Raw genomic sequence first — 24,630 nt, 5'->3', positions numbered from 1 at the left:
GATAGGATTTGGGATTCAGAGTGAATGAATACTTATCCCTCATCCAGTGTGTCTGGCCCTGTTCTAGGTGCTGGGAATTCACTGGCTAGTGAAACAAACCCACCACTGCCTCCTATAATACAGGTGATAAAATCCTAGTATAACATACATCACGTCGTCAAAGCACTGAAATAACTCGTTTCGACGTTCTAGGGAAAGCATATAAAACTTATGGTCGTTGACATGGGTGAGTGAATTGCATTCTAGATGTCTTCTGAAAGTCATGACATTTGTCTGCTGCAAAAATAATAGCTGCTATTCCTTTGCTTGCAAATGATGGAGACTCAGTAAAAACCAGTGTAAACTGGAAAGAGGAATTTCTTGGACCTGCGTAATGAGGGAGGTCAGGGATGAAGATGGCCTTTGGGATAACTGGATCCAGGGAGTGAATGAAGTCAGGTGTGAGCCTGTTTTTCTTGCAGCTGTGTGTCTCTCTCCCCCTCTCCTCTTTTCCATTTGTGAGATAATTCACATATAGAAGGGAGCCTTTTAAAGTACCCGGTTCAGTGGTTTTTAGTGTGTTCACTAAGTATACTACTGGCGTAATATCCTCATATACGAACGCTCACATATACTAATAGCTGTGTAACCATCACCACTGTCTAACTCCAGAACGTTTTCGTCACTCCACAAAGGGAACCGCACACCTATTAGCAGTCACGCCCTGTTCCCAGTCCCTGCCTACACCTGCCCTAGGCTGCCAGCAATCTGCTTTCTGTCTCTTTGGCTTTACCTTCTAGACATTTCATGTACATGGAATCCTACAATACGTGGTGCTTGGTGACTGGCTGCTTTCAGCCAGTGTAATGTTTTCAAGGCTCATCCATACTGTAACGTGTATCAGTTCTTCATCCTTTTTTATCGCTGAATAATACTCCGTTCTCCGAATATACCACATTTTTTAAAAAGTCTGTCCCTCAGTTTGTTTGTTTCCCTGTTTGAGCTGTTGTGAATAATGCTGCTGGGAACATGTATATGCAGGTTTTCGTGTGGCCATATGTTTTCATTTCTCATGTATATAGCTGGGAGTGGAATTCCTGGGTCGTATAGTGACTATGTTTAACTTTTTGAGGACCTGCCAGACCGTTTCCCAGGGCAGCTGCACTATTTTACATTCTCACCAGCAGAGTCTGAGGGTTCTAGTTTTTCCATGTTCTCACCAGCAGGGTCTGAGGGTTCTAGTTTTTTCATGTTCTCACCAACATGTTACCTGTCACTTTGGGGCTGGATGATTTCTTGTGCAACTCTCAATTCAGGAAGTAGGATTTGATGAAAAAGATTAAATGTTTTTGAATTCAATAAAATCCTGCAAAGGAATTAAGGAGCATGTACGCAGCTGAAATGAGAAATAGCCGTTTCAAGTTTATTTACTTCCTACTGTGATCTTGGGTCATTCGTTTTTATGAAGTAACGACAAACTCCTGAGTAAGTTTGTGTATTTTTTCTAAAAACAGATGGTAGCCAGAATACAGCCAGGATTTCATTAAGATTATCTTACCAGTTTTTTTGTGTGTGTGTGTGTGTTTGAAAGAAAAGTATTCTTGTCTCTTGACAAGAAAAGGACAGAACTCTAGGAAATAAGAGGTAGAGGACGTCTGGTATTACATTCCACGAGGAGTGAAAACATCTTGTGATGTTCTTTTATTGTCCCTTCTGTTCTATATCTCCTACTGTTTCCACTAAAAGGAAGAATGGAACGCAGTTCTGAAGCCTTTTGTTTTGTGTCCCTTAGAGAGGATTTCCAGTAGTTTTTGAGAGTTCTTAGAACAGTTGTCTTCATTTTATAAAGTCTGCAAGGCCCATTCCCATTTACCTGCTTCTCTTCCTTCTCTTATTCTTCTGCTCTTCCTGTTACCTAATTCCTTTCTTCAGAAGAAAGACTATATAGGAAGAGAGTATTAGAGCAGGCATAGTTTTACCTCTAACATATAAATGGTTTAGAGCAGGTTTTATATACTGGTGAATCTTTTCAGAGTGCCTGGTACGTACGTAGTAGGGGGCTCAAAAGATGCTTGCGGAAAGCTGGCCGGATGGGTGGGTAGATGGATTTATGGGTGAAGTGACTTATAGATTGACTAGATTTTAGGTGTGTTGGCTCATTCTTTGGGTCCATTTTCTGTTTTCTTTTAAACACATATGTGTTGGCTGTGTGATGATTGGTTAACTAAGAGATGGAATAATTCGTTTTTTGTTCCTTGGATTGTCATATTCCTACACTGTCTGAGATTGTCTCAGCGGCTTGGAGATGTCTCGTTTCTTTCAGTGTCAAATTGTTTCTGGGATTATTTCTAGTCACTGTAGTTTGAAAGAAAAACTGAAAAGCTGTTTGGAGGAGTTGTGAGGAAGGTAGAGAAAATTAGAATATAAAGCCGGGATGGAATCAGTTGGCAAGTTGGAACCCCATAATCAGGGGAATAAACTTTCTTTTAAAATTTATTTATTTGTTTTTTTTAATTTATTTTTGGCTGCGTTGGGTCTTCGTCACTGCACGCGGGCTTTCTCTAGTTGTGGTGGGGGGGGCTACTCTTGCTGTGGCGCACGGGCTTCTCATTGCGGTGGCTTCTCTTGTTGCGGAGCATGGGCTCTGGGCGCGCGGGCTTCAGCAGTTGTGGCACGCGGGCTCAGCAGTTGTGGTTCGCGGGCTTTAGAGCGCAGGCTCAGTAGTTGTGGCTCACGGGCTTAGTTGCTCCGCGGCATGTGGGATCTTCCCGGACCAGGGCTCAAACCCATGTCCCCTGCATTGGCAGGTGGATTCTTAACCACTGTGCCTCCAGGGAAGTCCGAATACACTCTTTAAAGAATTACAAGTTCATAAATAAGGTGTCTTGCCCGTTAGCATAATTTGTTTTTGTTTTGATTGGGAGCGGGGGATACCAATGTGTCTTTGTATCTTCACCTGGGCAACAATGAACAAAGATTAGTTTATTGTTGGCAAAATCTTTTACTGTTTTCTTTCTTCTTTTTTCTGCCTTTCCACCTCCTACTGCTCATGCACTCTTCATGTTATTTTCTGCATGGAAGCTACAGCTCATAGTGGTGACAGAGTTTGACCTTACGGGCGGACAGCGGGAAAGAATATGGATGCCACACGATCCTTCTCACTGGGAACTCTCCAGGGGCACGGGACAGATTGTGAACTTTATAGTATTGAATGTAGGCAGTCTCAGTTTACAACCATACTGTTTTTTATGTGTTGATGGTTAGGTGTTTGGGACATGACACATCTTCCTCTGGGAATAGTGCTATAAATGATCTTTAGGCCCATAGCCAGGCCCAAGAAATGATGTTGCCCCTGATGATGACGCAGCTGACAGCTACAAGCGCATTTCAGCTACAGAGAGCTGGAATATATTCCTTATATATATAAAAAAAAAACGGTGCCTTTAAAGACTTCCCTAGGCCAGTTTGGGGAGTTAACGCCACACTTCTCACACAGTCTTTGGGAGTGTTTGTGTGGGAGGGGTTATGTCTATGAGTTCTGAAGATGAGTGTCAGCAATACATTTTCCCCTGGAATTTCATGGTGGCATCAGCTCTGATGGGTGTAGAACAGTTGTTCTTGGCGTTGCCTATTGTAGAAAACAAACACCATCGCTGTTCCATAACCACAGTGAAATGGTACAAACTTGGGATCCTTACGCCACATGCTTCTGACATTCCGGGCTGTGTGCGCCCAGCCTCCTGTCATTACTTTTCCCTCCTCAGCAGTTGGTGCTGGGCCCGCACTACCTGAATTCTGCATCCTTTGAGCACTGAGCCTGAAACCGCCCAAGTTCCACTGGGCGCCAAGCAGTCCAGGGCTCTTTGGCATCTGAGACGGTTGTGCAGAAAGGAGTGCCAGCCTCAGGTCTGAAGCCTCACAGTCACGAGGAGGAAGTGAGTCAGGGGATCACTCAGCCTCCGCGGCCCCATGCTCTGCCTGCTGCGTGGCGAGGAATGCACAGACCACCCGCGGCAGTAGGGATGCTGGGGACGGTGGCTGCCCAGCTGCTTCACTTTTTCCAGGTCCCCTCTCGAGGGGTGGCTGTCTCTGCAGGGGAGATGCCTTGGGCTCCACCTTTTCCTTTCATTTCTAAGCTTGTCTCCAGCCAGCAATGCTCCTTTGTCCCCACTGCTCGTGTTCACGCTGTATTTTTCATACTCACTCTGTACGCGTGATGATGCTTCACTTTGTTCTCACCTGCACCGTTTCCAAACATTCTGACAAGTTGTGCGTTGAGGTTTTGCAAGGCCTTGGGGTTGAAATCTCCCCTGAGGTGAAAGAGCACAGGGTTTGGAGAGGTTTCGTCTCTGCAGTTCCAGCTGTCTGCATAAAAACATTGTGAGTTCTAAACATGAAAAGTACATTTAAAAAAACCCAAAACAGCACAGTGGCAAGAGAGGAGAAAAAGGAGAGAGTCCCCCTAGTACTGCCGTCCAGCTGTCTGCCTCGGAGACCTCCTTCCTTCTGCTCGTCAGATGTTTTGAATCACATTGTACAGGCCCCTCCCTTCCCTGTGTAAGCACCCAGCCAAGGTCACCGGAAATTAGATCTGCCCCAGGTAGACCGTGTCTGGGCTGATCCTACTTTGGGAGGTTGTGGAAATTCCTAGAATTGAGACAGTGGAGTCTGCTTTCAGTTAATGGGTTTGAAAACTCCTTTAATTTGGCTGTGGCTCTAGAACTTTCTGTTACTCTAGACCAGTGGTTCCCAACTAGGACAGTCAGCTCTGCTCAGCAAAAAACTACCTCACCCAAAATGTCAGTAGTGATGTGGTGGAAGAACCTGTGTTAGGACTCTGTATGTTATAAATGCCCTGTGTCCTTTGAGGTGGATTTGAGTGATAAGGATTGCAAAAAAATAGCATCTGTTCAGTTGATGAAAAGGTGTTCCTACTTCCAACAACAAAAATGACTATAAAAGAGGAGAGATCTCACTTACGTGGGAACATTTCCCCCACAACCCCCCCCCGAACTCATAGATGGAACAGATTAGTGGTTGCCAGACGTAGGGGGTGGGGGAATTGGGTGAGGGGGGTCAAATGGTACAAACTTACAGATATAAAATAAATCCTGGGGACCTAATGGACAGCATGGTGACTAGGGTTAATAATACCATATGGTATATTTCCTACTCTCTTAGCAAAGAGAGTAGATCTTAAAAGTTCTCATAGGGCTTCCCTGGTGGCGCATTGGTTGAGAGTCCGCCTGCCGATGCAGGGGACACGGGTTCGTGCCCCGGTCCGGGAAGATCCCACATGCCGCGGAGCGGCTGGGCCCGTGAGCCATGGCCGCTGAGCCTGCGCTTCCGGAGCCTGTGCTCCGCAACGGGAGAGGCCACAACAGTGAGAGGCCCGCGTACCGACAAAAAAAAAAAGTTCTCATAAGAAAAAAAGAATTAACTATGTGCGGTGATGGATGTTGACTAGATTTACTGTGTTGATCACTTCTCAGTATATACAGATATCAAATCATTATGTTGTACACCTGGAACTAATATGTTACATGTCAGTTACACCTCAGTTTTTAAAATACTGTTTAAATCCTTGTACTAACACATTTTACCCACATCTCGTTTCTGGAATTCAGTATCTTCAAGAGCAGGGACCCCCCCATGTCCCAGCCTGTTACATTAGACATCTTCTAAGCCAGTTACTTCTTTACTAAGTCATTGCCGGCAAAAGAGAACTTTCTTTTGGCTGATTAACTTACTGCAGATTTAAATAACCATATTAATCTTTCCATTACAAATCTATTTGACCTCTTTGTCTTTAAAAAAAAAAAGAGCAGATCTCATTTCAGGAACCGTTTGTTACTTTATGGTGTAGGTTGTTAGACTCCTGAACCGTGGTACTCAATGTGGGCCAAGTAAGCAGTTGTGGGAGAAAAATAAGTGCAGTGCCCCGTTCTGGGTCTAAGACTGAGTTGTGTGTTTGGCTAAAGAATGTTCTCTTTTCTGTGAATCTGTAATTAGAACATGCCACACAGCATGGTATTTAAAGTCCATCATCATTATCTCTTTTTAGGGTTGTTTTCCTACCTTATTTTTAAACTCATTTTTTTCAAAGTTCAGGGAAGAGAATCATTCTTAAAATCAGAAGAGAAATGTAATAGTTTAAAAGAAAAAAACTTTTTTAAAAATGGGGCAACAGTAAGTTGAAATCTATGGTAGAAGTTTGATCTTCTTAAATGAGGATCAGTAAACTTTCTGCGTAAAGGGACAGAAGGTAAATACTTTAGGCTTTGCAGAGCTACGTTGTGTTTCCGTGGTAGCAGGGAGGAGATAGGTACAACTTCTTGCCCAAGGAGGTACTGCAGTCACACACCGTTGGCCGGGGATTTATGATCATCTTCCAGGGAGGGGGGCCAGTGATTGAGACAGGGACGCCCTCTCCCACAGCCTCACCTGGAGATGAGTTCGGACATGTCTCCTTGTAGCCTTGTAGTCTCCGAGGCCCCCTTGTCTACCTAATGAAGAGCGGAGAACTTAATGAACCCAACACCCATCTTCAGAGTTTCAACACAGCTCTTCCATGCAGTCATTATGGCTGTGTGTGTGTGTTTCTTGATACTGCAGTTGCTCGGTTATAGAGACATGATTGGGTTTTTCCCATCATGGAGCGGTTAAGAATGTTCATCTACCATTGAGAAGTACATAGGCTGGGAGACAATTTTTTTAAATGATTTGCAATGACCAAGGTATAAATACGTACAATAAAATTCACCCGTTGTAGATTCACAATTGAGTGGATTTTAGTGCGTTTATACAGTTGTGCAGCATCAGCACGGTCCAGTTTTAGAGGAGTTCCATCGACCCCCCAGAGTTCCTTTTTCCACGTGCAGGCAGCGTGCCCACCCTGACACCTAGCTCTGGGCATCTCTTCATCTAGTTTCTGCATTGATGGATTTGCCCCTTCTCTACCTTTTTGTGTGTAGCTTCTTTCACTTGTGGGACTCGAGGGACATTGTTCCAGCTAATGATTAAGAACTCTCCAGACAATAGGGGCTGCTTAGACAATGGGTGAATTTCCAGGATGTCCGGCCCCCTTCCGAGAAGGAGGGAGATAACAAAATGTAAAAAAGGTGTCTGTCAAAGACCAATCAGGCAGCTGGGGAGAAGGAGGGAGATAAACAAAATAGGTGTCTGTCAAAGACCAATCAGGCAGCTGGGGAGAAGGAGGGAGATAAACAAAATAGGTGTCTGTCAAAGACCAATCAGACAGCTGGGGACAAGTTCCCTCTCTGGTCCGAGCCTAAGCCGGGACCAATCAGCAGGAAAACACAACCAAATCTATAATTTACATACGGGGAAGTGGGAACCTATAAAACTGACATATTCGCGCCCAAAAGGGTTCCTTCTTCGACCTCCTGCGTGAGGACCAAGGAACCCCGGTGCACCGGCCTTCAATAAACCTCTTGCGTTTTGCATCGACTTCCGACTCTTGTTGTTTCCTGGGCGAGTCGAAACTCCTAGGAGACCGCGCAGGTCTAACATTTGGGGGCTCGTCCGGGATTCCACTCGCCCCGGACCACAAGAACATCGGGAGTTGGAGGTACCAGGTAAGCTCGAGCTTGATTGTCTGTTTGTCCCTTGTTCTCTGTGGGCCATTATCGGAGGAAAGCCGTAAGAATCGGCTTATTATGGAATCTGTATCGGACCTCTGGCTAGGCAGACGTGCTAATAGCCAGCGTCCATGAGCCCTAGGGGACGCCCTGGTGGCTCATCTGGAAGGAGAGGCAAACTCTGTCTCCCCTTCACTCGGTTTCGGCAGTTCCCTTGGTGGTAACTGCCATCTGAAGAAGTTTCGGGTTTCGGCAGTTCCCTTGGTGGTAACTGCCATCTGAAGAAGTTTCGGTTTTGAAGCGAGCTCGCGGTGGCCCATACGTATATGTGTTTTGTGGAGTTTTAAGTGTTTCTGATTTGTGGTCTATTTCTTCTTCTTCTTTGACGGACGACAATGGGACAAACTGTGACGACTCCTCTTTCCCTTACCCTAAGCCATTGGACCAAAGTTCGGGCCAGAGCCCATAATTTTTCGGTAGAGGTAAAAAAAGGAAAGTGGCAGACTTTGTGTGCCTCTGAATGGCCAACATTTCAGATAGGATGGCCCCCCGAAGGATCCTTTTTATTAGACAAGATTAAGCTGCTGAAGTCTAAGATATTTAATATAGATCCCCACCTCCGTGGGTCCGGCCCTTTGTTTCCTCAACAGGTACGTCCGCGCATACATCAGCAGCGTCGGAGATATTAGCCTTAAAGAAAAACCCCAACACGGAAAAGCTACCCGACGCCCCGGATCCACCGAAGGCGATTTATCCTGACCCGCAGTCCGATTTGCTTCTTTTGGATTCCCCACCCCCTTATCCTCCGGCCCCGAATCCCCTACCACCTAGAGGACCCCCAGCTCCACTGCCCTCGGCACCAAGGGAACCATCCATGATGGAAGAAGAAAGGGGTCCCTCAGTGGGCACTAGGAGCCGGAGGGCTATCTTCCCGGACTCCACTGCCCTACCTCTTAGAGAATATGGCCCCCCCGATGGCCAAGGGAATAGACCTCTCCAATATTGGCCCTTTTCCTCTGCAGATCTTTATAATTGGAAAAATGCATAACCCAACTTTTTCCAAAAATCCACAGGCCCTTACCGCTTTAATAGAATCTCGTTTTCTCCCACCAGCCCACATGGGATGATTGTCAGCAGCTGCTCCAGACTCTCCTAACGACTGAGGAGAGGCAACGGGTTCTTTTAGAAGCCAGAAAAAATGTATTAGGCGCCAATGGGCAACCTACCCAGCTGCCTAACGAGATTGATGCTGGTTTCCCGCTCGTCAGGCCAAACTGGGATTTCAATGCCCCGGAAGGTAGGGAGCGCCTGAAAGTGTATCGCCAGGCTCTGGTGGCGGGTCTCCATGGAGCGGCCAGACGGCCCACTAATTTGGCTAAGGTAAGAGAAGTAACTCAGGGGCCCCAGGAATCGCCAACTGTGTTCCTGGAACGTTTGATGGAAGCTTTTAGACGCTTTACCCCTTATGATCCAACTTCGGAGGAACATAGGGCTACTGTAGCAATGGCTTTCATAGATCAAGCGGCCCCTGATATTAAGAAGAAATTACAGAGGCTAGATGGCTTGCAGGGATTTTCGCTTCAAGAGTTAGTGAAAGAGGCAGATAAAGTATATAACAAAAGAGAGACAGAGGAAGAGAAGGAAGAAAGAAAGCAGAAAGAGCAGGAAGCCCGTGAAATAAGACGGGATAAGAGACAGGAGAGGAATTTAAGTAAGATACTGGCCACTGTGGTTGGAGGAAGAAATATAGGGGATAGAAATAGGCAGGAAGGGCGAACGGCAGACAGAAGGCGGCCATTAGACAAGGACCAATGTGCCTACTGTAAAGAAAAAGGACATTGGGCGAGAGAATGCCCTAAGAAAAAGAATGAAGGAAGGCCAACCAAAAACAAAATCTTAACATTGGAAAAAGAAGACTAGGAAAGTCAGGGCTCGAACCCTCTCCCCGAGCCCCGGGTAACTCTTAAAGTGGAGGGGGAACCTGTTCAATTTTTGGTAGATACCGGAGCCCAGCACTCCGTCCTTCTCCACTCAAAAGGTCCTATCTCCGCTAAAAGGTCGTGGGTACAAGGAGCCACTGGGAATAAACAATATTCATGGACCACACGAAGGACAGTAGATCTTGGGATTGGACGAGTGACCCATTCATTTTTGATTATTCCGGAATGCCCCTATCCTTTGCTGGGAAGAGATTTACTCTCCAAAGTAGGGGCTCAAATTCACTTTCAACCAGAAGGTCCCACCATAACTGATAATAAGGGAAGGTTACTTCAAATATTGACTATGAAATTAGAAGATGAATATAAATTATACGAGCAGCCTTCATCCTCACGAGTTAATGTTACTGACTGGGTAACTCGGTTCCCTCAAGCCTGGGCAGAAACTGCCGGAATGGGGACGGCCGGATTCTGTAGACTATGGATTCCAGGGTTTGCTGAGCTGGCAGCCCCATTGTACCCCCTAACCAAAAACAGCACTCCTTTCGTTTGGGGCGATAAGGAACAATGGGCTTTTGACCAAATCAAACGAGCTTTACTTTCAGCTCCAGCCCTAGGACTGCCAGATGTAACCAAACCTTTTCATTTATATGTGGCCGAAAATAAGGGCATTGCAAAAGGAGTATTGACTCAGAAATTGGGTCCCTGGAATCGCCCAGTTGCTTATTTGTCAAAAAAATTGGACCCTGTGGCATCAGGATGGCCCACCTGTTTAAAGATAATCGCTGCAGTGGCCGTCCTAGTCAAAGATGCTGACAAACTAACTTTAGGACAAAATCTAACGATAACAGCTCCTCATGCCCTGGAAAATGTAGTCCGTCAACCACCGGATAGGTGGCTAACTAATGCCAGGATGACCCATTACCAAACCCTGTTGCTAAACTCAGATCGCATCAAGTTTGCTCCAGCTACAGGACTCAATCCAGCCACGTTGCTACCTGATCCTGACTTGGAAGGCTCCACCATCATACATGATTGTCAGGAAGTACTAGCCGCAGCACACGGCAGTAGGCCGGATCTGATGGACCTGCCCCTCCCTGATGCTGATTTCACCTGGTTCACGGATGGGAGCAGTTTCCTGGAGGAAGGTAAGCGTCGAACTGGGGCAGTCGTGGTAGACGGAAAACAAGTCATATGGGCAGCGGCGCTACCACAAGGGACCTCAGCCCAACGAGCTGAATTAATTGCCCTGACGAGGGCATTAGAGATGGCAGAGAATAAAAAAAGTAAACATCTACACAGACAGTAGATATGCGTTTGCTACCGCTCATATCCACGGTGCCATTTACCAACAGAGAGGGCTACTAACTTCAGGTGGCAAAGAAATTAAAAACAAAGACGAAATCGTGGCTTTGTTGACTGCACTCATGCTTCCTACTAAAGTCAGTATCATCCACTGCCCTGGACATCAAAAAGGAAATGCCCCAATGATTAGGGGAAATAATATGGCTGACCAAGTGGCCCGAGAAATAACATCGGGAGAAGTCATTTTAGGACTGTCAGATAAAGTTCCTGAAAAACCAGGCCGCGATGAAGAAATCATCCTGGCCACAACAAAAGGAACTTTGTCCCCTCAGCAAGCAGAATCCATGTTACAACAGATGCACAGATGGACACATTTGGGGACTAAAAAGATGATAGCCTTGTTACAAAAAGCCGGATACGAGACCCCTGGAATAACAAAATTAGCTGAACAAATTGTGCAGGAATGCGTCCCATGTCAACAGGTAAACGTTCACAAAGGGAAACTTGAAACTGGAAAGAGACTCAGGGGGGACCGCCCAGGAACTTACTGGGAAGTGGACTTTACCGAAGTGCGTCCTGGAAGGTACGGTAATAAATACCTTTTAGTTTTTGTAGACACTTTTTCAGGATGGATAGAGGCTTTCCCAACAAAGAAAGAAACAGCTGCTGTAGTAGCCAAGAAGATTTTAGAAGAAATTTTTCCTCGATTTGGAGCATCAAAGGTAATAGGGTCTGATAATGGTCCAGCCTTCGTCGCCCAGGTAAGTCAGGATGTGGCCAGATACTTGGGGACTGATTGGAAATTACATTGTGCCTATAGACCCCAAAGTTTAGGTCAGGTAGAAAGAATAAATAGGACTCTAAAAGAGACCCTAACTAAATTGTCCTTGGAGACTGGCGGTACCGATTGGACGGTGCTCCTTCCTTTGGCCCTATTCCGGGTTAGAAATACACCTTCCCGATACCATCTTACTCCTTTTGAAATATTATATGGTGCCCCGCCTCCCCTCCTCACTTTAGGAAAAGAAATAAAACCTGATTGTCAAAATAACACTGACTTATATGCTAGGCTACTGGGACTCCAATTGGTCCAGAAAGAAATATGGTCCCAACTCGCCAAGGCCTACCAACCGGGAACACCGGGAGAAACTCATCCTTTCCAAGTCGGAGACTCCGTATACGTCCGTCGGCATCGAACCCAGACGTTGGAACCTCGATGGAAAGGACCATACACCGTCCTCCTCACCACCCCAACGGCCATAAAAGTGGACGGCATCGCTGTTGGGACCTCTTATTGTTTTATTGTTGATTTTAACTTTTGGACCATGTGTTCTAAATCGCTTGATAGCATTTATTAGAGAACGTATCAGTACTGTACAAGTTCTAATGTTAAGACAACAGTACCAAAGTTTACGAACAGAAGGTTGAGATTCCATGATTGGAATCAATAGTCACAAGAAAAAGGGGGGAATGTGGGACTCGAGGGACATTGTTCCAGCTAATGATTAAGAACTCTCCAGACAATAGGGGCTGCTTAGACAATGGGTGAATTTCCAGGATGTCCGGCCCCCTTCCGAGAAGGAGGGAGATAACAAAATGTAAAAAAGGTGTCTGTCAAAGACCAATCAGGCAGCTGGGGAGAAGGAGGGAGATAAACAAAATAGGTGTCTGTCAAAGACCAATCAGGCAGCTGGGGAGAAGGAGGGAGATAAACAAAATAGGTGTCTGTCAAAGACCAATCAGACAGCTGGGGACAAGTTCCCTCTCTGGTCCGAGCCTAAGCCGGGACCAATCAGCAGGAAAACACAACCAAATCTATAATTTACATACGGGGAAGTGGGAACCTATAAAACTGACATATTCGCGCCCAAAAGGGTTCCTTCTTCGACCTCCTGCGTGAGGACCAAGGAACCCCGGTGCACCGGCCTTCAATAAACCTCTTGCGTTTTGCATCGACTTCCGACTCTTGTTGTTTCCTGGGCGAGTCGAAACTCCTAGGAGACCGCGCAGGTCTAACACACTTAGCATAATGTTTTTGAGATTCATCCTTGTTGGTGATTCTGTGATTTGTTTCTTATTACTAAGACTTGTGTAGATTTATCGCATTTTGTTTCTGAACCAGTTGATGGATGTCTGAGTGTGCGGACAAGAAAATGGTGCCCGCCATTCCCGTAAAAAAGTGAACGTCCCCACCATCAGCCACTGCAGTCGCCCCCAACGGTGCCCCCTGAGGGGAATTCAGGATGGAGAAAAATAGGATCTTGACCCTAGATAGTTAAGATGCATATCTAAGGAATAATTTCAATGAGCCCAGACTCTTGCATCTTCCCACACATAGAAAAACACTACAATCATGAACTTGAGATGTTGGGTTTTGTGCTTAGCAGTCATCTTTTGATGTTTGACCACTTTTTTTTTTCCCCCCAGCACAAACCCTATATATCCTGGCTCCTCCCTTACCTGTTTGCAACTGTTAACTCGGAACTGTCCGGGAGGCTGGCTCCCAGGCTGTAGTCCTCCATAAGGTCCCCGAATAAAACGTAACTCGCAGCTTTTAGATTGTGCATTTTTTTTTTCTGTCGACAAGTGATTTCTAGTATATGGCTATTATGAATAATGCCGCTACGAATGTTTACTTACAAGGCTTTTTAGAATTTTTTTTTTTTTTTTTTGAGAAGGTAGATACCTGGGAGTTGAATTCTTGGGACATACGGTGAGATTATGTTTTGATTTTTAAGAAACCACCAAACCGTTTTCCAAGGTGGATATAACATTTTATATCACTGCCAGTTTCTCCACATTGTCACCAGCACTTGGTATGGTCAGTCTTTTTTTTTATTAGAGCCAGGAAATCATTTGTTGGCAATGGAAACCTTATTTTTGAAGGGATGGTATTACTCGCCGCCTTATAGGATTGCTCTAAAGATCAAAGAGGTGGGAATTTTCTGTGCAAGTGCTTTGTCTTGTAAAACTATTACTGCTGATTATGTGCAGAAAAAGTTTTTAGAAGTTGAATTTAACACGTATCTGTCTCAGATTAAGATGAAAACGTCCCAAGTTTTAATAAAACATCTATTTTATGATCAAACTTGTTCCACCTACTTTTAAAGGCGTATCTTTGCTCCAATTGTGAGTTTTCTCCATCGGCTAGGAGCTTTCTCCATATGCCTGCATTGTACATTAAATTATCAGTCTTATTTAACAGTGAGAGAATATAATGGTTTGCATATGGTGGGCACATTTTTCTTCCCCACTCAAACTTGGATGGTCTGGTAAATGTCTTTCTGTGATTTCGTTTTCAGATGCTTGTGGGTGGCCTCTTTCCTGGACCTGGGCATATGTGTTCTATTCTAATGGAATGGAAGCAGAAAGTTTGGGGGATGAGAGAAACCACCCAGAACAATCTATGTAAAAATATCCATTTCACCAGTTTTACTTTGCAATTCTGATTCTATGAAAATTGCCTGTTTAAACTTTTTCAAAGAACAAAGGGAGTGTTTCGAATGCATTTCCCTTCCTATCTGGGGAAGATACCGCTGTAGGTTTAGGAAAACTGGCCAGTGGGGCTCTAGATTTGAAATCTGGGCGGATTTTGTAAAACTTGTTTATTAGCAGCTCTTCACACCTCTTGAGAAAGACCTTTGGACTGAGGAGGTTGAGCTGTGTGTTTGTTCATGTAGGAAGGACTGTGTCAACAAGGGCTTGGTCATACTTTCAAATGAGAAGGTGAAAAGAACAAGAAAACTCAAGTAAAAGAAACTGCATGCAGTGTACCCCCTGGGAGTTGGGAGGTTTATATTAATTCTGGTGACAGTTTATATTAATTCAGTAATGTTTCATAACATACTGTTTATTCATACTAAATAGACAGTTTTGATACTTGGTCAACAGGGGCATGAAATCCTTTTTGATCAAAGCAAAGCAGATGATGGTCATAGCAAACAAAGCTTTGGATTCAGGATTCTGGGTTGGAGGTCCACTGTGAATTATTTTATGGTTTTACCTAATGAGTAAAAGTTTTTACCTTATGAGTTTGAAAATTCCCATTTAAGTGAGTGTGTGTGTGTGTGTATGAGTGTACACGGAGGTATTTGAAAGCTTTCAATGTTGCAGTCTCTGACATGTGAATTTTAAAAAGAATGAAAAAGTAGTTCAGGCACTTGGAAGTCTCTTTCTAGAACATTACAAATACTGCAGTTTTGGTGTGGAATGATATTTGAAAGAGAGCAGTCTTAGAGATGCCTGTAGTAAACGTCCTTTTTGGAAAGGAGCTGTTTGCTAATAAAGAAATCGGGACTGACAAACAGTCGTGTCCTTCTTTCTGGACGTTACCTGTGTCTTAGCCCAAAGTGGGATTCGGAGGTCTGTGACTGACCTGTGCAGGCATGGCAACTCGGCCGTGTTGGTGTTACATGTGTTCTTTAAATAAGACAGTTCAGGGTTTATAGAGAAACACTTCATACTCATTTTTGATGCTCTTTTCCATCTTTATCATGGAGAATTTCAACCCCTCTACGGAGGGAGGGTTGAAGAGGTTTGGAGTTAACAACTTAAAATTCCCACAATAAAGAGAAAGGGGATACCCATGTGGAGGTCCTTGTATAGAGTTGTAGCGGGGATGCTGGGAGAGTCACAGAACTCGTAAGGGAAACAGGAGCCGGTGCCGTTTTAACCTTGGGCTCCAGCCACCTTGATCTTGGCGGAAACGCTTGTGGAACCTCATGCACATGTGGCCCTGCCTCTGGGTCCCCCTCCTTCCAGAGCCCCAGGGTCTAGCTTGCTGACCCCAAATGCTTTCATTGAACTCAAGGGTGACTTACGAGGGATCCTGAGTCACAGTGCTGACAACAAACGTTTTAGGTCCTGGCTGGTGTATTTTAAGCAGGATCAACATTGGCACTGAGGGAGTAACTTGTAAGTTGGATTTTTATATATTAAATTTTCCCTTTTAGAAGGAGTTGTGTGTGATAACTGAACACTTAAAGGGACCTTTGTGTGTTAGTTGTTGACTGACCTATTAGCGCATTTTATTGATTTCTGAATTACTTTAAGGAGACAGTGTGATGTGTGGAAAGAACATGGAATTAGGAATTGGAAAGATTTGAGACCTGGCTTGGTCACCAGCTGTGTGACATTAGGTAAGGACTTAAGCTCTGAACTTCAGTTTCGGGGCAGGGATTCCTTTCTTACCAAAGATTAGCTTAGTATTAGTATTATTGAGGCTCTTAGCATGTGACTGTGATACCTCATGGGCACTCCATTACTGGAAGCTACTATTTATGCTATTAGTAACACAACTTAAAGTAGCATAAAGTGATGGGTGTATTTAGTTTACTTTTATATTGCTTTCCCCCTGCCATCTCTCTGTGTTGAGAGTGACAGTAGTCCCTTAAACTAGAAGTTGAATGTATAACCAATATATTTTTAATATTTCACTTAACATTTCAAATCAAAAGAGAAATTAGGGCTTCCCTGGTGGCGCAGTGGTTGGGAGTCCGCCTGCCAATGCAGGGGACACGGGTTCGTGCCCCGGTCCGGGAGGATCCCACATGCCGCGGAGCGGCTGGGCCCGTGAGCCATGGCCGCTGAGCCTGCGCGTCCGGAGCCTGTGCTCCGCAACGGGAGAGGCCACAACAGTGAGAGGCCCGCATACAGCAAAAAAAAACCCCAGAAATTAAGCAGATCAATGAAATGAGGTTGAAAGTTCTAGAAAAGAAGTTTATGTGCTATTTCAAGTGATAATTTTGGTATTAAATTTCCACTCTTTCATTTTTGTTGGAGTTGATGAAATTGTCGAGCAGAGTAGAAATAACATAATGAGATACTAAAGCGATTTCAGCACATTGGGTATACATAAGTCATAAAGGTAATTCTCTTTAAAAAATAAGTATTTGTTTATTGAAGTATAGTTGATTTAGAATATTGTGTTAGTTGCAGGTGTATAGCATAGTGATTTACTCGTTTTGCAGATTATATTCCATTATAGGTTAATGGATATTATGTAAGATAATGGATATGATTCCCTGTGCTATAGAGTATATCCTTGTTGCTTATCTATTTTATGTATAATAGTTTGTATTTGTTAATCCCATACCCCTAATTTGTCCCTCTTCCCTCCCTTTGGTAACCACTAGTTTGTTTTCTGTATCTGTGAGTCTGTTCCTGTTTTGCATATACATTCATTTGTGTTATATTTTTAGATTCCACATATAAGTGATATCATTACAGTATTTGTCTTTCTCTGTCTTACTTCACTAAGCATAATTTATCTAGGTCCATCCACGTTGCTGCAAATGGCAGTATTTCATAATTGTTTATGGCTGAGTAATTTTCACATGCACACACACACACACATACACACATCTTCTTTATCCAGTTGTCTGTTGATGGGCACTTGGGTTGCTTCCCTGTCTGGCTGTTGTAAATAGTGCTGCTGTGAACACTGGGGTAAGTGTTTCTTTTGGAACTAATGTTTTTGTTTTTTCTGGATATGTACCCAGGAGTGGAATTGCTGGATCATGTGGTAGTTCAACTTTTAGTTTTTTAAGGAACCTCCGTACTGTTTGCATAGTGGCTGCACCAATTTACATTCCCATCACCATGTACAAGAATTCCCATAAAGATAACTCTTTATAATTTGATCAGTGAACACCCAATAATTTCTTCAAACTTTTTTTTTATCACTTGTCCTTGAAAACAAACAGTTTTCATGTTGTGAAATCAAAGAAAGAGGAAATTCAGCATTGAAAGGCTAAGTATTATGGTTGTCATTTTATTTGCCCAGTGGAGAAATAAAAAAGGGAAATGAAATCAATGCCAAAAAATTGTGCCCCAGGTTAAAACAGTAGGATCTGGAAGTTGTTATCTGTTGGGATATCATCGCAAACTTTGCGGTGCATTTGGTGTCTGGTGGAATCCTACCAAAATTCACACCAGTGGATTGGGTTGTGATATTTACTAAAAAATCATCCCTCTCTTGGAGAGTCTAGTTGACACGTGGATTTGGTCCAAGTAGGAAGTCAGTGGAGTGTCCTGATGCCCTCCACGTGGGCAAGTGCATGGGGCTTGGACCCGGGAAGATGGAGCCGGAAGGTCCCAAAGAGTTCTTGACTTGGGGTGAAGCAGTGTGGTGACCTGGTTAAACTTGTGGTTTCTGGATGTGTGATGCTGGGCAAGTTTCTTTACCTCTAGGCCTCCACTTCTCCATCTGTAAAATGGGATGATAATGGTGCTTGCCTTAAAGCGTGTATGTGAAGATATAATCCATATAAATCAATTGCATTTTAATTAATTAATTTTTTGGTTTTGGCTGTGTTGGGTCTTCATTGCTGCACGCGGGCTTCCTCTGTTTGCGGCGAGCGGGGGCTACTTTTCGTTGCAGTGCACGGGCTTCTCATTGCGGTAGCTTCTGTTGTTGCGGAGCACAGACTCTAGGCACGCAGGCTCAGTAGTTGTGGCACACGGGCTCAGTTGCTCCGTGGCATGTGGGATCTTCCCGGACCAGGGCTCGAACCCGTGTCCCCTTCATTGGCAGGTGGATTCTTAACTACTGCGCCACCAGGGAAGTCCCTCAGTTGCATTTTAGTACTATTTTCTCTGTCCTTTCTCTGTCTGGTGGGACTCTGTCTCAGTCACACTTGTACACGTGTAAGGCTGTGGGTGATGCTTTCTTTGAAGATTCATTCCTTGCTTATTTGAGAAAGATGTTTGCTTTTCAAAAGGTGATTTTTAAGGAATGTAGTAGTCACAGTAATTTTAAGAGTCGTGTTTTGCCACAAAATGCAATCCAAACTCATAGTTAAATCCTGCTTGTTTTGTTTACAGGGAACACGGGTCTGGCTGAGAGAAAATGGCCAGCATTTTCCAAGTACCGTAAATTCCTGTGCAGAGGGCGTCATTGTCTTCCAGACGGACTATGGTCAGGTGAGCAGAGTCCCTGCAACTTCGTGACATCCGTGTTCTGCTTCCTTGGGTGGCCCTACGTAAGGGCACGTGTGCTTATTCACCTCGCCCTTCATACCTTAAACATCTTTTCTAAGTGATACAACAGAATCCCAAAAGGAATGTGTAATGCACACCTCGAGTGTGTGAGCGACACAATAAAAAATTCTCTCAAATCGAAATCAAAGTGTTCTAACTAGTACTGGACAGAAGAGCACCACACTTGGCTGGTTTCCTTCCTGGGGATCAAGAAGAATCAGAAGTATAGGGTGCAAGCAATTTGAGGAAAAGTTCAAATATATCAATATTTCCCGATTGGTTTCATGACCACGCTCCCTTAAAATTCGTCAACTTTCCTAGTGTTGGAAGTACTGGCCTGCCAGTGAGACTGTAGCAGTGTCTTGGTCCCTGTAAGGACAGGATGCACCAAACCACCTAACCTGAGCCTCTTCATCACCTTGTGAAGCAACTGAAGAAGCTCCTTCTGTTTGTGGGAACCACTGCTCCAGGGTCCCTATTCTTCAGTGTAAAACAAGTGAAAAGTCATATCACTGAAAACAAATACCTGAATCCAGAAACTGGCCCACTGCTTATATTTGGACAACGGTGAAAGGAGCCCAGTTTCTCCATTTTATAAGGAAACCAGTTAAAACATTTTAAAACTGAAATATAGTTAATTTACAATGTTGTGTTAGTTTCAGGTGTATAGCACAGTGATTCAGTTATATAGAAATTTTTTTTTCAGATTCTTTTCCATTATAGGTTATTACAAGATATTGAGTAGAGTTTACTGTGCTACACAGTAGGTCCTTGTTGGTTACCTATCTTATATATAGTCGTGTGTGTCTTTAATCCCAAGGAATTTTAATTTTAGAAATGGGTACCTCCCACAGAGACACATATTAAAATTGAAGACATAAAGGACTAAAATGACATCATATGCCAGTATTTCAAACTCTCAGTTGCTGAATTTTGTTTGCAAGTTGTGTTGAGAACAAAATCTTCAATGTCAGTGTTGTATAGTTTGTGGCTGATGGTTATCAAAACCTTGAGCAGAGATGATCCTCTTGGTGGTACATTCCTCATTTCTTGGATTAATAAGCAGTGATGTTTCTGGGCTATTTTGCAATTCCTCAGTTACTTTTTCATCCGAGAGTCTTGAATGGTGCTTCAGTATTTGTCTGTTGGTGAAGATATAGCTGTGATGTGCAATGGAGAGAGGGGGGTGGTGGGTGCAGGGAGAGGGGAGCAAAGAGACCACTGGGAATCCAGTGTCTCCCAGTCACTGATGCCCCGTCTGGTCTCTTTCCCATCAGGTTCTCGGGTAGTGTGATGTGACCTGTAAACTAAGGACCAAGTGACCCGGCCAGCATTTTTCTGTCTTGCCTTCACTCCTCCCCTCTTGCCATCTCACTTTCCCCAGATGAGAATTCAGTTTCTTTCAGGCCTTGTACATACTTTTCAAGATGATAATAAAAAAGGGAAAACAATATTTAAACCGTGTACCTGACTTGACAGAACTTAATGGGGAATTCTTTTCTTTTTTTGTCGACTTATTATTTTGTTTGTTTGTTTGTTTTTGTCCCCATAACTATTTTTATTACATTACAATAATTAGGTCTACTTATGTTTTAATCCCAAAGATACTTTACTTTTTTCCCCTTTTTTTCCTCTTAAGAAAAATTGTGATAAAAACCACATAACGTTAAAATTCCCATCTTAACCACGTTGAAATGTATAGTTCAGTAGTGTTAAGTCCGTTCCCGTTGTTGGGCAGTAGATCTCTAGAACTTTTTCATCTTGTAATACTGAGACTCTGTACCTAGCAAACGCTTAATTCCCCATCTCACCTCCCCCAGCACTTGGTAACCACCTTTCTACTTTCTGTCTCTATGATTTTGACTCCTTTAGATACTTATATGAGTGGAATCATAACAGCATTTGTCCTTTTCTGTTACTGGCTTATTTTGCTTAACGGAGTGTCTTGGAGATTCTGAGGATGCTTTCTGTTCCTATCAAACTTTGCTTTGCTCCACAGAGGCGTCACAGCAATTCTAGCAGCCTGTTAGTGCTACTTACTGTCGGTGTCGCGTGGTCAGCAGTCTGTGTCCTGTGACACCATTGCCAGCTGGTCAATGGGCAGCCCTCCATGAGGCATGGAAAGGGTTGGTCAGGTCAGCAATTCTCTTCCTTCTTGACGGTACTTATGGATTGTGGCTTTAGAAAGAACTAAACCAGAAAAGCATATACTTAAACGTGGAAACAACTCCCAAATTTGACTTCGAGTCTTCAATCGGTCATCAAATCCTTGGTCTTACACTGTCCGCTCTGTCATTCCCAAGTGTGACAACTGTAATTAGCTTGGTGACCCATGTAGGAAATACAGGGTTTAAAATGTGACAAAAGTGAGGCAGGTTGGAAAGACGTGGATCAGGAGCTGGCAGTGGCCAGAAGACTTTTGTTTCTCTCTTTTCTGACCTACTCCTTCCTCTCTTGACATTACAGATTCCTTGTGGAACATACAGGCGTAGCCACCAAGGGTTAGAAGTTCATTACCTGGTTCTGGTCCCCAGGACAGACACACCTGCTGTTTATCTGATATAGATTTCTGAAGGAATCAGGGCCAGAGATGTAGAGCATGACCTTGTCCTGATCAAACCCGTGGTAACTTTTCCAAGTATGGGCTAATTTCAGCCCAATTTGGTATGTTGTTAAAGGGTGTTAGGATATTGGTGTTTCTACAGAAAGGGAGACTGGGGAGTTATTGAATGGGCCCAGAGTTTTAGTTTGGGAAGATGAAAAAGTTCTGAAGATGCATCATGGTGATGGTTGCACAACAATGTGAATGTGCTTGATGCCACTGAACTGTACGCTTAAAATTGGCCATTGTCATCCTTTTTATGTCAGTGTGTACATCTTCCCACAGTAGAAGAAAAAAGATATCAGTGTTTGAGGTCAAATGGTAACGGGTAAAAGCTGTCAAGTGGGTATTGTTCTGTATCTTTATAAACAGTTCTAGTACAATTTTTATGTCACCAAAATAGGACCGCTCAGAATCTGTGAACAGCTTCCAAGCTATTAGTTGAATTTCCCTTTGGTTTACTGTACAGGAGTCACCTGGGGGTCTTGTTTCGGATGCAGGTTCTGATCGGCAGGTCTGGGCTGGGGGCTGAGGGTCTGCATTTCTCACCAGCTACCTGGTGGCATGGATGCTGCGGGTCCGTGTTTGAGTCGGAGAACTGCCCTAGGGTCGTAGTTACTACAGTGAAGAGCAGGAATTACTCTCAGTCCCCTGTGGACTACCCGTGCTACTGTTTCGGACGAAGCAAATGTAAGGAAAAGAGCTTGAGGCAGCGGTGGAAAATTTTCCCTAGGCCCTGAGAAGCTTTCCCTTCCTCTGTGTGCATTCCGTCCCTCCCCCCACCCCCCCCAATTCCAGCCGTCATTTCACCTCGAGCGTGGCCAGGGATCCTGCTGACTGTGGCGAAATAGTGCTCAGGTGGATTAAAACGCAGTTTTCAAAATCCTGTTTTGTGTCGGAAACCAAGCGGAGCCACGAGTAACTAAAATCCTAAAATGAGGTCACGGGGACGGGGGGTAGATAGGAGATCACGCGGTGTTGTTTTTTGGCGAGAGCCCTAAAGGGCCCGTTTTCTTACTTCATTCAGTCTCTGAGGGTTTTGCACATTTGCTCAGCTATTCTTTTTTCGCGGAGGAGATAGTTTTATATTAATCTAAAATTCCATCCCACACCAAGAGTGCAGGGGACCAAAACGTTCCCATTTGACTCATAACTTATGTTATACTCGCTGTGAAGTATTTGCCGATGGGAAAAGAAAAGTGCGAGTGACATGCTAACACACTTTGAAAAAATGCATAGTTGTGGCTTCTGGAGCACGAAGCACGTGGGTAGGTCAGCACGTGCTCTGCAAGTTAGAAATGACTTGTCTTCTTGCACGTGAAGCCTTGGACAGAGTTGTAGAAGAGCACCGTGCTTTTGTGGCTCTGCAGGGTCCATATTTGGCCAAAAGATCGACTCTGGTGAACAGGGTAGGATGGAAGTTGGCACTGAATGTTTTTGTCTTTTCTAAAACGTTCACCAGGCATGTGGGTGATCACTGAAGCACCCTTTTGGAACAGTGTAGAATTGACTAATGAGTTTTAAATTAGATTTTTTACTTTGAGAGTCAACTATTTTATTATCCTTCCTGAAAAGAGCCTAATTTGATCGCTCTGAAATAGCTTATAGTGATATCAATTTACCTAATTGTATTTTAAGGGGTAGTTTTTTAACTTACCCCAGTCAACTTAATCAAGACACTTACTCTCTGCAACCATCCTGTTGAGTTTTCTGTTTGCATTGTCTCTCTGTGGGGTCTCCTGAAATATTTTACTGGCTGGAGAATTAATCATCCCAATCCACAAGTAAATGCCCTCCTCCGTGCCCTTCTCTTATTTGCACCAAGTATAATTAGACTCGGTTTTAAAAGTTATTCTTCTCATTTTATTAATCCACAAAAAGGCCGTTAGATTGCCTGGTTCTTTCAAGTCATCCCCCACCCTCCAAGATGGTCAGAATTCCGCAGGCCACACAGGAAACATAACTCTCATTATTTATAATAACATCTCCCATTTAAAGCCATCTCTAACCTTTTGGGTTTGACCTTCACTTTGACTTGTTAAAATTAATACTGTGGGCCCAATTTTGTCGAACTTGATGATGGGTTAGTGTAGTGATTTTTCATTGCATTTCTGGTTATTTTTCATACACTTTCTGCTCTGTCCAGATGCTTTTCTTTGCTTTTTTTACCCCTTCACTTTGCCCCCATTGATGGGTGTCTTTTTGTGTCCCTTGAATGTCCTATGGATGCGGCAGCTTTTTGACCTCTCCGCATCCCGTACGGGTCCACTCCTGCGTCACAGAGAAATCTCCCGCGAGCCTGTTGAGTGCTGGAAAATTGACGGCGGCACAGCCCAGAATGTCTCCCATTTCAGAGCTCCGAATGTTACCCTGCAACCCCCCTTATTGTCAGGAATCAGACAACTAGAACTGAGTGATCTCATCTTGAGGTGGGAACAGGTCAGATCTGACTTCTCAAGGGAAGTGTGGAGCCTGGAGCTTTTAACAGAGTGGAGAATGTCATCTGAGAGGAAGCTGACTGCGCACGCTGGCCCCGGAGAGCCCAGGAATGCCAGCCCTTTTCAGCAGCCGCAGAAGCTGCCTTCCTGGCTTCACTGGCAAAGCCAGTTGGCAGAGACAGGTGCCGGCGTAGAGAGGTCTCCCCCGCCAGCTCCTTCTCTGTGAACGGATGCGGAGTGAGCGAGCAGCAGTCGGCATGGCCCCCCAAGTCGGGTAGGGCCCCCCCAGGGCAGCTCCCGTGAATGGTGGCAGCAGGCGGGGGGAAACCAGCAGGGAGACAGCTAAACTTACAAAGATGGAGGGAAGGAGTTTGGGGGGACGACGTTAATGATGCAGAAGTGGTGTCATTAGGATACTGTGACTCTCAGAGCCGAATTCTTGAACAACAGGACAGAGTCTTTGTAGTCAACTGGCCTGCACGTAATTCCCTTGCTTTTATGTTGTTTAAAAAACAAAAAGCAGGGCTTCCCTGGTGGTGCAGTGGTTAAGAATCCGCCTGCCAATGGAGGGGACACGGGTTCGAGCCCTGGTCTGGGAAGATCCCACATGCCGCAGAGCAACTGGGCCCGTGTGCCACAACTACTGAAGCCCACGTGCCGCAACTACTGAAGCCCGTGTTCTACAGCTGCTGAAGCCCGCATGGCTGGAGCCCGTGCTCTGCAACAAGAGAAGCCACCGCAATGAGAAGCCTGTGCACCGCAGCGAAGAGTAGCCCCCGCTCACCGCA

General features: G+C 44.5%; 1 protein-coding gene across 1 annotated transcript in view; it reads left to right on the top strand.

Annotated features, from left to right (window-relative positions):
• The window catches only part of MYO10 (myosin X), a 193,829-nt gene that overhangs the window by 5,129 nt on the left and 164,070 nt on the right, over positions 1-24,630 (top strand). Inside the window, exon 2 of the mRNA XM_073802031.1 lies at positions 18,647-18,745. Coding sequence (XP_073658132.1) covers positions 18,647-18,745 — 99 coding nt within the window. The remainder of the gene's footprint in view (positions 1-18,646; positions 18,746-24,630) is intronic.

Source organism: Tursiops truncatus, chromosome 3, assembly GCF_011762595.2.
Source record: "Tursiops truncatus isolate mTurTru1 chromosome 3, mTurTru1.mat.Y, whole genome shotgun sequence".
Classification (NCBI taxonomy): Eukaryota; Metazoa; Chordata; class Mammalia; order Artiodactyla; family Delphinidae; genus Tursiops; species Tursiops truncatus.
The sequence above is the reverse complement of the archived record's forward strand: the minus strand, read 5'-3'. Positions and strand labels throughout refer to the sequence as shown.